General features: G+C 36.7%; 4 protein-coding genes across 5 annotated transcripts; 3 read left to right on the top strand and 1 right to left on the bottom strand.

The window, feature by feature from the left end:
* The first annotated feature begins 3,609 nt into the window (after window positions 1-3,609).
* LOC125200870 (receptor-like cytoplasmic kinase 176) lies at window positions 3,610-6,488 on the top strand. Its single transcript, XM_048098678.1, has 6 exons — window positions 3,610-3,932; window positions 4,448-4,755; window positions 4,856-4,991; window positions 5,110-5,252; window positions 5,344-5,467; window positions 5,924-6,488. Exons 1-6 carry the CDS (start codon window positions 3,881-3,883, stop codon window positions 6,343-6,345), a joined length of 1,185 nt encoding a protein of 394 aa, XP_047954635.1. The 5' UTR covers window positions 3,610-3,880; the 3' UTR covers window positions 6,346-6,488.
* Window positions 6,489-7,419: 931 nt separating this feature from the next.
* On the top strand, window positions 7,420-11,129 carry LOC125200869 (probable dual-specificity RNA methyltransferase RlmN). The gene is made up of 10 exons (XM_048098677.1): window positions 7,420-7,684; window positions 7,757-7,832; window positions 7,919-8,016; window positions 8,414-8,515; window positions 8,624-8,710; window positions 9,378-9,494; window positions 9,660-9,763; window positions 9,977-10,116; window positions 10,235-10,371; window positions 10,481-11,129. Exons 1-10 carry the CDS (start codon window positions 7,481-7,483, stop codon window positions 10,691-10,693), a joined length of 1,278 nt encoding a protein of 425 aa, XP_047954634.1. The 5' UTR covers window positions 7,420-7,480; the 3' UTR covers window positions 10,694-11,129.
* Window positions 11,130-11,754: 625 nt separating this feature from the next.
* On the top strand, window positions 11,755-15,133 carry LOC125208617. 2 transcript variants are annotated; one of them, XM_048108280.1, is made up of 4 exons: window positions 11,755-12,002; window positions 14,227-14,414; window positions 14,624-14,847; window positions 14,957-15,133. In XM_048108280.1, the coding sequence occupies exons 1-3, from the start codon at window positions 11,791-11,793 to the stop codon at window positions 14,833-14,835; spliced, it is 612 nt and encodes a 203-aa protein (XP_047964237.1). In that variant the 5' UTR covers window positions 11,755-11,790; the 3' UTR covers window positions 14,836-14,847; window positions 14,957-15,133. The 2 variants fall into 2 exon arrangements, with proteins under 2 accessions (XP_047964237.1, XP_047964231.1); XM_048108274.1 differs by having other exon boundaries at window positions 14,624-15,133.
* Window positions 15,134-16,121: 988 nt separating this feature from the next.
* LOC125216749 (B3 domain-containing protein Os03g0120900-like) lies at window positions 16,122-16,901 on the bottom strand. Its single transcript, XM_048118549.1, has 3 exons — window positions 16,769-16,901; window positions 16,421-16,688; window positions 16,122-16,353 (listed from the first exon to the last, which is right to left on the bottom strand). The coding sequence occupies exons 1-3, from the start codon at window positions 16,838-16,840 to the stop codon at window positions 16,292-16,294; spliced, it is 402 nt and encodes a 133-aa protein (XP_047974506.1). The 5' UTR covers window positions 16,841-16,901; the 3' UTR covers window positions 16,122-16,291.
* Window positions 16,902-17,425: the final 524 nt, after the last annotated feature.

Raw genomic sequence — 17,425 nt, 5'->3', positions numbered from 1 at the left:
TTAGATTTTTTGGATTTCAAGATATTTTTAGGGGAATTTTGATTTAAGGGTGAAGCCAAAACTGGTTCTGAATATATGTCCATTTTATGATTTTAGTCTTATACTTTATCTTTTGAATTTTTGCATCCTGAATATTTCAACTTGGATCATAATTGGTCATACACTAACAATTCCATCAATTTTTAAACGGTTTTAACCCGAATGGGATTGTTAAAACCATCAAAATCGGTCAAAATCATATTAAAACCATTTAAAACTTGACGAAATTGTTAGTGTAAAACCAATTGTGATCCGAGTTGAAATGTTCATGATGCAAAAATTCAAAAGATAAAGTATAAGACCAAAATCATAAAATGAGCATAATGTTTGCATTGGGGAGGTGTATGTTGAGATCTCTACGAGTGAGTTGTTTCATACTCCATTAAAAATGTGAAATTAAAATGAGATTAACTTTATCTATCCTTCTATCACTAATTGATTAATTGATTTGGGATGAAACATCTGTATGACCGTTGGTCTCATCTTCACATGTCAGGTAGTGCGGTAAAATTTATCACAATGAAAAAGGTCAGCGTCGCTGGAAATAAATGTCGAATGAAATCTAACACACCAAAATCGCTAGCAATAAATGAAGGTGTGAAAATCTAACATAAGTCAATCTAGCACAACGATAGCGAATGAAAATTTGAGATAATAAAGAAGATCATCGCCCAAAGCAAGTAACACAATAGAAAAGATCGTTGTCGCTAGAGCAATGAATAACAGACGAAGAACAAGAATATACCTCTGCTCTAGAGGCCCAATTAAAACCCGTATTAACGGAGTTTTCTAACCTGTCATGGATTCTAAGCTACTTTCATAGTAGTACTTTTTTACTACTAATATTAAAATAATAAATTGGCAATTCAACCCCCACCAAACTTAGATAAGAGAAGGGTGGGCGCAGTATTTTCACGAGTCCAAATATTCACTTTGAAGATCCGTTTTTTCACTTTAATGGTGCTTTCCTTCTCCTTTTCAAACCTCTCTTTTAGCAAAGCATGATTTGTCCACATGAATTTAGATATTAAGCCTAATTTTTACCTTTTAATAATTATGTTTTAATAATTGTATCCATGTCAGTATAAACAACGACTGAGATCAACTAAAATCATTATCTATCCTTAGAGCTAGAAAAACTCCATTAAAGTCGATCTTTGAATTATCGACTGATAGCCGATCACACGCTGCAAAAATGCTCTAATCCTTTGGAGTAGGGATTCATTTCTGTTCTTTGTCCGCCATCATTGCCGCACTATATTTGTCTTCAAATACCGACGAACGACCTACTTCACTACTTCATATCCACCTAGTTATATTCCGTGAATCGACCAGTGTAAAATATCTTAACTACTAAGCTAAGATTATCATGTCTAATAAGAGGAACATAACTTTGTAACAATATGTTTATTATGAATCAATTCCATTTCGACTCGCACATTAATTTTAGATAATAGTAGTTTAAAATTAACCACTCTTTTTTCTCATCAATTTAATGAATGATGGACTTAGGGGAGAACTAACTTGGGGAAGGAAGCAAGACCTACGTTTTGGTCGAATTTAATATCTTTGTTATGATTGACAAATTGTAATCTAACAAATTCAAGGGTCGGTTCCATTGAATAGCTTAATGTCTTTTTAAATTTATTTATTCAGTCTTACCTTGATAAATATCTAACAGATTTGTCTATGGCACTTTTTTCTTTTTTGTGATTATAATGATATGGATAAATACCAGTCAGATTGCAATATTCTTCTTCAGTGGAAATCCACCGAATTTGGTCCCACATTTTAACAAAAGTATTCCCAATTCAATTATAATCAGCACTCTTCTCTGAGTAGAACATAATTTAGATATATCAATAATGGAACAGTATTTTATTTTCCAATAATGAAGAAGCTAGCCTACTTTCATAATTTCATTTTTGTGATTCATTGTATTTTTGTGATACATTTTTCGTTCTGCACTTCAAAGATGACACTTATATTATGTTCCATGATTAGTTGACTAGATAAATACATTAAATTTCGACAAATTGTTTTTCAAATATTAAATTACATAAGGTAAAATTAGTGTTCTAGTAGTATAATTTTTCCAAAATTGTTCTGATTTTCGATAGTCCAGGTCAATTGTAAAATTAACGAAGTGAAGTATTAACACAAAAGATCAAATAATAAATTGAAAATATTAATTTGATAACTTAGAGAAAAGATATTATAGATCGAGTTAAAAATAATTTTCCTAAATAAATTCCCATATGACAAAAAAAACCTTTGGGCAGCCTTTAGTTAAACAAATTATAATTGCAACCATTTCTTATTGCTTATTTAACAAATTTTAAATGTGAACTCGTTGACTGAATAATAGTGATCCAATCCGCAGCCTAAAAGTAGGGCCAACCAAATGGCTATTGCTTATTTCGCAATTAAACATTTGTCCTTTCCATTATCATAGGGCTATTGCACTAAAACGTGAATAAATACAAACAACAATGATCTCGAATTACTCTTATTAAAAAAATAAAATATGTTGATGAGTCTTATTTCTCGGATAATTTGCTGAAATATGTTTTGAAATTTGATCGAAAATATAATATATAATGTATATTAATAAAGAATGTCCACATCAACACATAAAAAAAATTACTCCTATAAGTCTTAAGTTAGGTGGTTCGAATTGGTGAATTATGATTTAACAAAGTTAAATTAGTCATTTATAATTACTTACATGTCACTAATAATATTCGTGATATTGATGACGCTTTATTAAAAAGTACTTCCATATCTCAACTAAAAAGTTCTAATAGTATCATTATAGTTGGTCCAACCTTAAGAACTAAATCTACTTTTTACTATTTCTAGAAACTAAGTCTCAAATTTCACTCTATAGATTATACATTAAATTTAATTTATATTTTACAACTATATTCATATATTTATTTCATGAGTGACTATTCGATTTTAGATTTGTTTTCTTATCCAAATTGAACTGAAAAGCCATTGTTTTGAAATTAAATTGAACTGAATCATAAAATAAATCAACTTGTAGAACAAAATCCAGACTATGATCCGAATCAAAAATTTAAATAGCACAAATATATTTTAAAAATGAAAAAATTGAAACTCCATATTACATAAAAATATTTAATACTATGAATCAATTAATATAACTATATCGAATTCCAAAAAAAAATCAAATTTTTAAAATTCAATTTAATTCTGATCAAATACTTAATTTTCGATATTTAACTCACCCCAACTCGTTACACCTTCAATCCATTTCATAGAGCTGATAAGAAACAGTATTGATTCATTAAATTTATATACACTAATTAACCTCATAAATGAATTGTATATTTATAGAAACTCATTACACTCTCAATCCATTTCTCAAAGTTGAGATGAGGGAGCATTAATTCCCTAGCTTTACACACACTATTCATAAATGCATTGTGAGCACATTTCTAGAATCACCTTATTTTTCAATTATAAAATTAAATTTGTTCTAGTGTAGACAAGTTGACGAGGTTGCTGAAATAATTGGGGATTGGTGAGAAAAGTCTGCTAAAATTTCCCCAAGAAATTAAATAAAGAGAGCTATATATTAGATTCTCGTGATGCCAAACCGACTACACGTAGAGGAATTCAACCTACACAACATGATGATGAATAGATAAACATATTTTTCCCCTCTCATTTGTTTATGAAAAGTAATCGCTTTCACACTTTCGGGCTTCAAGTTTGGAACTTTCTAAACTAACAGCCCTTTAAGAAAAGATTTTGTGCTCCCATTTTAGATCAGTTTTCAGACAGCAAGATTCCTGAGTTTGTCTGAAAAAAAATGGGTTCTTGCTTCAGTGTTAGAATAAGGGCTGATAGTCCTCGCCGAGATGGTTAGTTCCCTCTCTCTCTTTCTCTCTCATGAAATTGATGGATGTTGCTTGAAGTGATTATGACTGCTGCTTTGATTTTGAGTTGAAATTTTGAAGAAATTGGTGAGATTAGTTCTCTTATTTCAGTTCATGTGATGATTTTGTTCAAGATGGATTTTTTTTTTCTGGGGTTTTGAGGTTTTTTGTTTCTTGCATTTTTGCCATGGTTAAACATACTCCCTCTTAATTTTGGCTGTTTTTGTGGAAGATATGTTGTTAAAAATTGAATCTTGAGCTAGAACACTTCAATGGTATTGGTAAAGATTGAATCTTGAGCTAGATCACTTCAATTATGGTATGTTTAGGAGAAATTATAGGATTTTGGTTTACTGTTTGGTTGTGGAGAATGTTTATTTATCTAAAATTATGCAAAATGTTGGCTTTTTCTTGATCAATTTGATGATTTTCAAGTGAAAAATATGTTTTGTTACTTCAATTCAATTGAGTATATATTTGATCAAACATAATGGGTGCAGGGCTAAGTACTCCTAGAGATGGAAGAGAGACGAGCAGCAGGCGCTCGTCTTTCTCCCTTCCAGTGACCCCTCATGGCGAGGGCGACATTCTGGAGTTTTCGAATCTGAAGATCTTCAGCTTCAACGACCTCAGGACGGCCACCAGGAACTTCCGGCCCGACAGTGTGCTTGGGGAGGGTGGTTTCGGGTGTGTCTTCAAGGGCTGGGTCGATGAGACCACGTTCAAGGCTGCCAAGCCCGGGACGGGAATGGTCATTGCTGTCAAGAGACTGAACCAAGACGGCCTTCAAGGTCACAAGGAATGGTTGGTGAGTGTCTGTTTTTGTTGCAAGAACATTCAATTTAGTGTCAAAATGTGAACTTTTTCTAACCCTTTGATTAATTGATTGATTGTCTACTGAAATCCAGACTGAAATCAACTATCTAGGACAGCTTTACCATCCGAATCTGGTGAAATTGGTTGGTTATTGCTTGGAGGACGAGCATAGGCTTCTCGTTTACGAGTTTATGCCACGAGGCAGCTTGGAGAATCATCTGTTCAGGAGTAAGTCTGATGCTGCATTCTTGAAATGAGTTTGTTTTGGTCTTTATTTGTTGAAACAATCCCTCTCGTAGATGAATTTAGACTGTTGATCGTTGTATGATTGTACGTTTTCTTTTAGGGGCTGCGCATTTCCAGCCGTTATCTTGGAGCCTGAGGATGAAGGTTGCTCTTGGCGCAGCAAAGGGGCTCGAGTATCTTCACAGCCCCGAAGCAAGAGTTATCTATCGCGATTTCAAATCATCCAATATTTTGCTTGATTCGGTACGAGGATTAGTTATGTAACTCTGTTTTCTGGTTTGATATTGTTTCAAAGCAACACCATTTATCAATTTGGTGCATATTGATTGTTCAGAACTATAATGCAAAGCTTTCCGATTTCGGCTTGGCCAAGGATGGTCCGGTAGACGGGAAAAGCCACGTGTCTACGAGGGTTATGGGTACCTACGGCTACGCAGCTCCGGAATACATGGCAACAGGTAAATGAATAAGTCTTGATCTATCTTGGTTTCTAAGTGTTGAGTTTTGCTAGTAAGGGTATTTTAGTCTTTTGGTAGAATCGTAATTATATCCGAAAAATAGTGTGCAAATTGTGACTCGACATAGCCCCAAGACGTAGACGAAATGATTAACCAATTCTCGCGTATTAGTAAGGGTATTTTAGTCCTTTCGGTAGAATCTTAATTATATCCGAAAAATAGTGTGAACATTGTGACTCGACATAGCCCCCAGATGTAGACGAAAAAAATTAACCAATTCTCGCGTATTAGTGAGGGTATTTTAGTCCTTCCTGTAGAATCGCAATTATATCCGAAAAATAGTGTGAACATTGTGACTCGACAAAGCCCCCAGACGTATACGAAAAAATTAACCAATTCTCGCGTGTTTTCCCTTGCTTTCGTGACACTAACGACCCGTTATTTTCCCCTCCGAAGGTCATCTCACATCGAGGAGCGACGTGTACAGTTTCGGAGTCGTTCTCCTCGAGATGCTGACCGGGCGGCGCGTCCTGGACAAGAACCTCCCCCACGGGGAGCAGAACCTCATCCAATGGGCGAGGCCGTTCCTCGCCAGCAAAAGGAGGGTTCTCCGCGTCATAGACGCCCGCATCCAGGGCCAGTACACCCCAAACGCGGCCCTGAAAGCGGCCACGCTTGCAGTGAGATGCCTGGCCGCGGAGCCGAAGCAGCGCCCCAAGATGAAGGAGGTGGTGGCCGCACTAGAAGCGCTTCAAGACACGGCCTCCGGTGTGGGGACCGGCGCAGCTGTGCAGCACCGGAGGACAGCGTACCGTGGAGGCCGGGCGGCCTCGTATCCGAGACCTTCAACTCCTCCTCCTCTTGTTGCTTCCTTGTAACTTGAATTTGATGTTTTTGAGGGAAGAGATGTGGAAATGGTGGTTGCAATTTTTCTATGTTAATTTGCTTGTAACACCATTTTTGGAAGCTCTTTGTACAGCCATTTTATTTGGGAGCTAAAATCTTCTTAGATTCTCAACAACCAATCTTCTCGAATTAAATGTTATATGATCACATATACTTTGTCTAAAAATCAATTGGTGATAGTTGAATGATTATTGCTATGTATTTATGTTAATCTCTTTTTATTTCAGATGTTCAATGTGTCACAATTCATTTATGTTATGGAATTTTGAATTGTTGACTCGTTTGTATTAATCTTGAATTTTGAATTTGTCTAAAAAGTTTTTTGAATGGATTTAAAATTTAATCGAATCATACGAGTCCTATAAAAAAACAAAAATGTATTGTAATGATAATAAAAGAGTATGACAGTGTAATAACAATATTTTAATCATTCGGAATAATAAATTATAATTGTAGGCAAACCAAATACTAAAATGAATAGAGTATTTACATAGTCATAAATTTCAAGAATAATAGTTTTGGGAATCATTATACCATGGATCAAAATCACATAAATTTTTTTCTTGACAATTTTATATTTATAGCAAACAAAAAATTCCGTTAAAAAACATCATTTATTCATCAATAGACTGCTCATTACTATAACTAGTGATTTGTACTCTCTCCGTCCCATTAAATATGCAATATTTGTTTTTTGGCATATGATTTTATGTAGTGTTGTTTTGTGAGTTAATGAAAAGATAGTAAAGTGAAAATAAGAAAAAGTAGAGAGATTATTGTTTTCATTTTTAAAAATATTTCATTTTTAATGAGACGGAACAAAAAGGAAAACATTTCAAATTTGTAATGGAAAAGAGGGAGTACTTCATTTAAACATCCCAAAATAATTGATGGATTTTGATTTTTGACCAAAATTATTTAGCTATTCTATTTAATTTTTATAATTTAAAATCAGAAATTCAAGAATATCATAGGGGCAAAATAGTCTTTATCCATAAATATGAGGTTTAAGAGATATTGAAAGGGAGAGAAGGGGGTTTTATCGTTTCAATCATCATCACTTCATCTCATATCTCCACCATTCTGGCTCCAAATTTCTCCCTAAAAATGAGGCCAATGGCCGCCTTGCGCCACGCGCCAATTGCTCGCGCCGCACAATTCCGCGCCCTAGCAGTTTCCTGCGGCGTCGGAAGCCCGGAAGCCGCCGCCAAAGCAGCCACCGCGCCTCCTGTCAGCCAAAAAATGGCACCGGGGGTGCTCATCGGCATGTCGGAGTCGGACCTCCAGCAGCTCGCTCTCGAATTCGGACAGGTACGCTTCGAATTGGAAGCTCACAATTTGATACTAGTTGATGAATTGATTGTTGTTTTGATTATGTGGCAGGACAAGTATAGAGGCAAGCAATTGCATCAATTGCTGTACAAGAGGAAGATTAGAGAGATTCAGGATCTTAGTCAGGGTGAGGGGCCTCTTCTAGTTTCTATCTATTTCATCTTGTGTTGTTTGTTATTGATTGGATTTTAATTTATTTTTTTATGTGTGAAGTGCCATTGGCATTCAGGAATGAGCTTCAGGAAGCAGGGTGGAGAGTGGGCCGATCGCCTGTTTACAAGGAAGTCACTGCTGCTGATGGCACTGTTAAGGTGAAGAATTACTACTCTCATTGTTGATTGTACTAATTACGTTAGATTTAGGCCTATTTTCTGCACAAACAGTCGAGTGATATATCGAAGATTTCTGTGCTTATGCTCTGGATGCTTATATGTATACCTAACAACTAATGGGGAATGTCAATACCAAGATCATCCCCAAAAGAATCAATCTATAGAGTCACCAAATCACGTCTAAAAATTGATTCTTTTGGAAATGCTCAGGGATCTAATAATCTGAATTTAGCATATGAAGCTACTCTTATTAAGTTCAGTTTTATTCTTTTATGGAATGGTGTTCACAATATTTATGAACTTTACCTCTTTCGTTGAATGACTTGTCTGTGTATTTATGCACACGATTCCCCCCCTCTCCACTTGTCGTACGCAGTTGCTCTTAAAGCTGGAGGACAATAGGCTGGTCGAAACTGTTGGCATACCTGTTGAAGATTCAAAAGGTTCAGTTCGACTGACGGCATGTGTCTCGTCACAGGTAAGTTTCTGTGGGGAAAAGATATATATGTGAAGTAGTTCATGCCTCTTAAGGAGATTTTGCGGTTTGTTGTAGTGCACATTTGTGATCTTTCACTTGGTTGACCAGGTTGGTTGTCCGCTACGCTGTTCCTTCTGTGCTACTGGCAAGGGAGGTTTTGCAAGGAACCTTAAGAGCCATGAAATTGTTGAACAGGTTAGTTTATATCTGTCCTGCATAGTTTTTAATTATTTTCATGATTAGGGTTCTGGGAGGCACTGCCAAAGCTAGTTGTCCTACTTTTCCTGTTTTTAGTATGTGTGATGTTTCATGTAGCGTGTTTGTTTGATTGGCTGCACATAACAATACCACAAGAACTTTAGGTCCCTTGTCATTTATCATCAATACATCTGTGCAGAAGAGGCATTGAGATAGAGAGTTCTTAGTGATTGGAATTGGCTCGATGCTTGATCTCATATGACTTTGTTATCATGTTATGTTAGTAAGATGTTCTCATTGGTGTACAGTTTCAATTATCCTATAGAAAGTGTCTTTAAGTTTAATCTCTCTAGGTAATAACTGGGGCCTTGAACATGAGCACAAGTACACATCGGGTGATTGAATGAGTCAAAACAGAGCTTAGTGTTTAGTTCACTTTCAGCCCCTCAGCAAATAGTTGGTTCTAGTGTCGCTCTCTAACAACTGTGGTTAGTTTTGTGAGAAACCTCTTGGTGGTACTTCTGACAATTTCATTGTGTGCATAATTTTCGGAACTTGCAATTTCTTGCATACTTAGATGGCTAGTTTTGGCAGAAGATCTCTTTGAGATAGAGTTTCTAAAGCTCTGCGTTGATATATTTTATCATTGACACACACGTTCCAGGTTTTGGCACTTGAAGAGATCTTCAAGCGTAGAGTTACAAATGTTGTGTTTATGGGGATGGGTGAGCCTATGTTGAATTTGAAAGAAGTTCTTGAAGCACACCGTTGCTTGAACAAGGTACAGCGACTTTGAGTGAACTGACAACCACATGTTATTTTTTTACTTGCACATTGCTTAACTCGTAAACAAACAGACTAATTAAATTAATGCTATCATTTGATGGGCGATATGAACTATCATTAATCCAGTTTTAAGCCTATATTTGATCTTTTCTGGGGTTAGGATATTCAAATTGGGCAACGGATGATAACAATTTCAACTGTTGGAGTTCCAAACACGATCAAGAGACTGGCATCTCACAAACTTCAATCTACATTAGCTGTCAGGTAAACATTCATCTTGTTAATTTCAAACTGACGGTTTATGTATGGCATCTGACTGTGCTTGGTGATAATCAATAATGGAAACTTTATTGTAAGTATCTGACTAGTGACAAACTGTAAAATGAATGATCAAGTTTAAAGCTTCTCAAGGATATACTGGTGTTTGAGATGTTTATATACTAATCCCTTTATATGTTTTCCAACTTCGGTTATCAGCTTACATGCACCAAACCAGAAACTTCGGGAACAGATTGTGCCAAGTGCAAAGTCATATCCTTTGGACGCACTCATGAATGACTGTAAACAGTACTTGCTCGAGACCAGCAGACGAGTATCCTTTGAGTACACATTATTAGGTAAAACAAGATCTTTGTTTTTCAAGACCACTCCGTTACACTATGTACGCAAAGTAGCATATAATAACTCTTTGCAAGTTGACCACGAGATTGATTATAGTCTGCCTTTCTTTGGCAGCTGGAGTCAATGATGCGGTAGATCACGCGATAGAGCTAGCGGAGCTTCTTCACAAATGGGGTCCTGGTTATCATGTAAACCTAATACCTTTCAATCCAATAGATGGCTCTGAATATAAGCGTCCCTATAGGAAAGCGGTACGTTGCTTTGCTCCATTGCAGATCAATCAGTTTTATACGTCGTACATGCAAGTTGACCAACAGATTACCTGCATAACTGACACTGACAATTGTTACCATCACACAGGTCCTTGCATTTTCCGCTGCTCTAGAGTCTCGTAAAGTCACTGTCAGTGTACGCCAAACACGAGGATTGGATGCCAGTGCAGCCTGTGGGCAGCTAAGGAATGAGTTCCAGAAAGTCCCTTTGCTTGGTGATGTCCAAGTCGAAGAACCTCAACAAGCCGAAGAATCTCAACAAGTCGAAGAATCGGAACTTGAGATGGCAGTTTCCTCCTGATGCCTCGAAAAGTAACTGCTTATGAGGTTTTGCTAGTCTTCAACATGTTCTAACCTAGGCCCTTCATGATAGCGCTGAAAGAGCTGTGCGTGGAAGTTTGCGTACATTGGTTTGCCGCTCAAGGATGAGATTCATGGCGGCGAGCTGCACGGATTAGGCTCAAATGTAGGTCTGCTGCCTGAATTTATCAGTGTGTGAAATCCTATGACTGTTGTGAAAGGTTTTCAACACTACAATGTGCATTAGGTATCTCTGAAGATAAGCTTATAATGATAATGTTTGGCATATTATATATATGCATGTTTAGAAGCCACAACTTTGTGTAATTTGTTAGTTGTTACTTTGATTATCACTCTCCTTTTATTGTAAAACATTGATTCCCCAACTTTGTTAAAATATTGGTAATAGCATCTACTTAGCACCATTTTCATTTCCATTTCCATTTCCATTTCCATTCTCTTTCCAACTTTAATGAGAACCGTGAACTAAGTGGTTCGGCTTCAATTCCAATATTTTCGAACCGTGAACCGGTGGTTCAGTTCAAATTGAAGAAAAATTGAAAAAATGGAAAATTCGGGAAAATCATTGGTTGTGAACTGGAGCACGAATCGCCGATTTTTGTACAAAACTTTTGTATTCCCCCCATGGGACGGTTCTAATTTTGCCTTTCGCAAAACTAAACTAATGGTTTATGTGCCGTCATCACTCCCGTATGCACGAAGGGAGCGCGGGTCCAAATCGACTCGGATCTAGGTTTGAGCCATATGATGCTCAGAGAGAAGGGAAGGAGACGAGGGAGGCGGCGATAGTGTACATTGAAGAGGCAAAGTAGAACTGTGAAAGATATATGTGCGAATCGAAGTCTTTGTCTTAAAAAATTCAATAATTCATATTCATAAAAAAACTATATGCATCAAATAAAAGTTCAATTTTTTGATGTTCTATTAGTACTAAATTAAATTTAAGTCAATTATTTTCCTCCAAAAAAATTAATTTTATTTAAAACCAAATAATGAAATGACATTTATAGCCCCAGCTCTATATTTTTGCCCTCTTCAGCTGAAAACACAGTCAAGGAAAAGCAGTCAGGCATAACAATGGCGGGCCGAAGGGTCCTCTCCGTGCTCAAAAACAGACCAGCGGCGCCGAAACCGCCTCCAGAGCCCGCGCCACAGCCCTCCGCGCCAGCAGATGAAGGGAGATCGAAATCATGGGGTCGTAGAATAGTCTCGGGAGCATTACTCTGCTTGACAGGGGGCGTAGCTTTGAGTGCTCTTGATGACCTAGTCATTTACCAAGGCTGCAGCAGGTTCCTCTCTTTCTCTCCGTTATGATTGAATTCAGCTAAAATCTTCCTCGTTTTGTTATTTTTTGGTGCGCCTACTTTGAAATTAGTAATTGATTGCGTTTAGGTTTTGTGCTGAAAAATTGATAGCTGCGATTGTTGTTATTTGGTTCTAATTGATGTGGTTTATCTGCGTAGTTTAGTTCTGAATTGATACATTTTAATTGTGGTGTGGATAGTGGGAGCTTCTTGTGTGATCGTATGTGTTCCTGTTAGGGTTTAAGTTCTTATATTAATTAATCTATTTAGTTCTAAATTGATGCCTTTTCACTGGACTGCTTATAGAAAGCTGCACAATGAACCGCCTATAGTTGATTCCCTTTTGAATATAATGATGCTGAAATACAACAGCCCCTCTTCTAGCTTTAAACTGAAAAAGTACAAGAGTTTAAGCATGTGCCAGATGTTACAAGAGTCTTAGACTCTTAATTCATTTGTTAATAGAATCTTTAGCAATTGAGCTTGACATTGTCTCAAGCAGCCTATCAGATGTATGCTGAGGTTTCAATTTTAGTGTATGATATGTTCAACTGAAGCTTGAAATCAATTTTGGGTTTATGTAAAAGAGAATGCTTTGGTGTTAGGCTTTTAGCCAGTGTTGTCAAACCAATGGATAAGAAATACAATCAAGCACGTTTGGCATGCCAATTGGATGTTTGTTACTGGACATGGTTTTTTATCATACATATATAAAAAAACAGGCATTTAAACTGGCTGAAATGCTCTCAATCCATGAGAACTTGAGAGTTGATACCTTATACATACTAAAGAATTATCAACACTTTATTGCTAGTAAATGGGTTCTAGAACACACTTTTTTTTTTCAAAGTTTATAATTCAAGGACTTCCATGTATCTGCTGTGGTTGGTGATTTCTGAAATCTATATTTGTAGAACTAAGCAGTTGGTGGTCATGCATGCTTTTGCATGTTGTTAAAAAATACTGAGTGTATTTTCCTTTGCTTGAATAAATTAATCATTATTTCCATTCTTCTTTTACGGTCTTACCTCACTTAGCACAAACTGAGCTTGCACTCTAACCAACTTACATCATATAAATTTTGCATTGTCCATTAAGAAAGGTGGAGTCGCCCAACTCAAGAGTGAATGGGTGGATTTCATTATTTTGAAGGCACTTGGTCATTCTTTATTGGATATTAAATGCTTACCAGGAAGCCTATAGGCTGCAAAAACCTTTCATTTCTCAACATTTGCTGATTTGTGTTAATAAACTTTTGAACTTTTTGCCCAAAGACTTTTAAGAAAATGGAGAAACAAATGTGGTTGGCTGTTTCGGGTTTTTACTTTATTATTCTTTTTTCCCTGGTAATTTGAGTTTAGGTTTTGTGCTGAAATTGATAGCTGGAATTATTGTTTTTGAATAATTGGTTCTATTAAATATGGGCATGTGCTTAATTTAGCTTGGCAGATTGTGAATTTCTTAATCGTAGATCACCTTTTCACTGTGTTGTGGATAGTTAGAATCTATTAGGGGTTTGAGTTCTTAACTGATCTATTGGTTACTGGGATTGAAATTGGACCACTTATAGAAAAGCTGCACAGTAGTGTTTCAATTTTTCTAAGACTAGATTGACTTGGTGCACTTGTGCTATTAGGTAAGCATTAAACATGTAGTGAGACATGGCTATGTCCATCCAGTAAGTAGTCTGCATTGTGGTTTGTGATTTCAATCTCTAATTTGAAGTTCCCGCTTAAGATGGACAAGAAAAGGGTTTCCCGTAGTTGCTTAGATGTAGAACATTCGTCACTAGTGCTTTCTCTATGCTAACAGCTAGTTCGTGTGTTGACCTTTTTATTTTCTGTATTTTTTTCATGATAAAATTGAAATTAAAACAACATTGAGTCCATTATAATGAATTTGTCACTATCAAAGCTCAAGGGATCATGAAGAGAAAGGGAGGGAAGGTTGTTTGTCTGTTGAAAGAAGTGGATACGAATGTGAATGTGCATTGTTGGTTTTCTATCTCTGTGCATAGCACCAATTGTTGATCTTGTTTTATAGTACTTTTATTTCTGAGCTCGACATTTTCTCTAATATATGATGCTGGGGAGACTCGTGAAAACTTCCAGTGTTAATGTGTTTCAATATCTGTGGATGATATGGCTTACTTAATGGAGTAGTATTATTTTGTTTTGGTCCCATGCTTCATGATTCTCAACTATTGCAGCAAGGCAATGGAGAAAGCCAGCAAGAACAAGGCAATAATTGACGCAATTGGGGAGCCAATTGTGCGAGGTCCTTGGTATAACGCATCACTTGCTGTAGCACACAAGCGGCACTCTGTATCTTGCACCTTTCCCGTCTCTGGACCTCAAGGCTCTGGAATATTTCAGCTGAAAGCAGTATGCAATGAAGGTTTGTCTCATTATAAAACTTCATTTTTAAGAGCTTTAAGACCACGTACTTTGATGAATTGAACAAGTTTGAGCTTGTTTGATCATGTAATTCTTCGTATTATATTGTCAATTTAGTTTCTCACCCCAAGGTAAACGCCTTTTCATTTGATAATCATTGCCCTGACATGGATCTTTTGATTCTGTCTGATCCCATGCTGTGTTGAGCAGATCAGGGTCTGTTTTCCATCTTGCGTGCCCGTGACTGGGAGATCCTTATCATGGAAGCTCTCCTTCACGTTCCTGGCAACGATGAGAAGGAACGGACATTCCGAATAAACATTTCAGATGATCCCCCTCTCGAATGCAAGTCGTGTGTTGCTGCTTGCCCTTCCACCCCTACCCCTCAACTGCCACCCATTGCTCAGAACAATCAATCGTAGCTTCTTATCAAGGTTTCTTTCTGTGAACAATTCATTTATATTTTCTTTATTTCAATCGGTAACTATGTTATCGTCCCTAAAATCTCAGTGTTCAATAATACTATTATTGGGATTTTGATAGTTAGACAGAGATTGGCGAAATTTATTTTGGTAGGCAGACCATGTTCCAACTTCCATGAATAATTGACGAAGGTTAGATATTTGATACAAGCCTTCACTTTTGATACACCTTCATAATTCTTGTAATTTTTATCAAATCTATCCATAGCTGTTTAATAATAGTGTCGATTTTATTTCATTTTTTGCAATTTACCGAATTACATCTAGATCTGTGTTCTACATGTAGTACTCCTATTAATTTTTTACTATTGGAATTTCACTTCAACATTGGAATCAAAATATGGCCTATTGCTTTCCTTCCAAAAATAATGTGATTAGTATTAGTGCATCTTCAGCCACAGGCTAGCCACTCTTTCTCCCTGTCACGTCATCAACACTAAAATTTCACCTGCCACATCATCATTTTAAGCAAATAATAGGCTAGCCGCAATAAAAAATAATTCAAAAACAACTACATTTACGAAATTAAATTTATGAGACATATTAATTTACGGAATTAAATTTACCAGCAACTGGACAAGCAATAGGCTAGCCACATCCTCAGCACTATTAAAAAAAACAACTAAATTTACGGAATTAAATTTACCAGCAACTGGACAAGCAATAGGCTAGCCACATCCTCAGCACTATTAAAAAAAACAACTAAATTTATGGAATTAAATTTACGACACGTATACGAAAAAATTCATTAATTTCATTTTTTTTAAAAGTACATTAATTAAAAAAAATTACATAATTAAAAAAATACCGAGCTTCCACACACGAGCCCCCGCCGCACTCTACTCCTCACTATTTTTTTAAAAAAATACATTAAAAAATGCAATAAAAATGCAATAATTTTATATAAATTAAAAAAAGGTACGTCCTAAAAAAAATTGCATAATTAATAAAAATACAATAAAAAAATATATTAAAAATACAATAAAAAAATGCATTAAAAATACATTAAAAATGCAATAAAAAAAATGCATAAAAAAATACATTAAAAAAATGCAACCGGCTAGCCGAAATTGAGCCTACAATGGCACCTAGCGGGATCGGCCAGCGGTCGGCTAGAGTTCACCGATCGGCTAGCCTAAATTGTCGCAATGGAGGCTAGCGAATCGGCTAGCACCCGCGATCGGCTAGCCTATCTACTAGCCTCCATTGTGGATGCTCTTAAGAGGTTTAAATCAAAAGCTGTTCTTTAAAGAGTCCATCACACAAAAGCTTCATGGAAAGTCTGGTTACAAATTTGAAGGCAGTCTATCTTACAAAAGCTGATTAGATAAGATATTACAAAAGCTGATTAGTTACTACTAATAAAAGGCTGATTAAATTACATAATGCTTCATTTTCAAAGGGCATTGTTGGTTGGGTTCTTGCGAGACAATCTTTTCTGAATTTCAGAGGGATATCCTGCAAAGAAAACGAAATCAAAACATGGCCATTTTCATTTCTACACTCATTCAACTATGAAGAAAACCTGGTGTGTTTCGAATTCTTTTTGCACAACGATTTGTGCCGAAGATTTGAACAAATACACGAGCCGGCTCCACATACGAAAAGATCAACACGTCGCGCTCCTCTATATTGTTATCCTCCACAAAATTAATCCAACCCTCTTCGAAGAAGAATTCTCCGTTTGCTTCTGCAATTCGCACCTCCCAAGTCGTCACCTCTCCTCTCCTTTCCATGCTGCACCTCTCTCCACCTCTTGCTCCGAAGTTCACAACGAATGCTGCCGGTATTTTCTGCCCACAAAATGAAAACATGAGTCCAAATTTAAACTATATATACACTAGTAGAAATCATCCAAAAAAAAGGGAGAGACCAGTTTTGGTTGACATAGGCTTGTGGTGTAGTGTGTAAAGAATGCGGTTGCTGGACTGTGGGCGGCATACATTGTCAATTCCAGCTGAAATTATCAGATTTGTTTGGAATTTCACAAAGGAATGGAGGAGAGTAGTTGTTTATGGTATTGAGAGAAGTTGTGTTGAGAATATGTAATATAGCGTTGGAACTTTGAATTTCTTAGTTGGTGTGAATTAATGTTGCAGTAAATGCTTGGGCATAGTTGGAAGGTGGAGGTAGACCTGCCCAAGGTTTATCGAACCGGCGGTTAAAACCGAAACCGTAACCGCCGGTTACGGTTCCGAACTGAAATTGTGAGAATTTATTCGAACCGAAACCGTTGATTTTTGAACCGTGGTTCGGTTTAGGTTCAAAAATTTTCGAACCAAAACCGTGCCGGAACCGCTGGTTCCGAACGGTTCTAAACTGGAACCGTGAAAAATTACGGGAAAACCGTGAAACTAAGCCGGAACAACAAAAACCGGCGGTTCAGAACCGTGAAAACCGTAAAAAAAAAACACTGGAAAACCGCTGGTTCAGAACCGAAACCGTGAAACACCATCACGGTTCGGTTCCGGTTCGGCAATTTCCAAAACCGCAACCGGCAGTTCCGAACCGTAACCGCCGGTTCCGGAAC

This window comes from Salvia hispanica, chromosome 1, assembly GCF_023119035.1.
Source record: "Salvia hispanica cultivar TCC Black 2014 chromosome 1, UniMelb_Shisp_WGS_1.0, whole genome shotgun sequence".
NCBI classification, from domain to species: domain Eukaryota; kingdom Viridiplantae; phylum Streptophyta; class Magnoliopsida; order Lamiales; family Lamiaceae; genus Salvia; species Salvia hispanica.
This window is presented reverse-complemented; position numbering and strand designations above follow the sequence as displayed.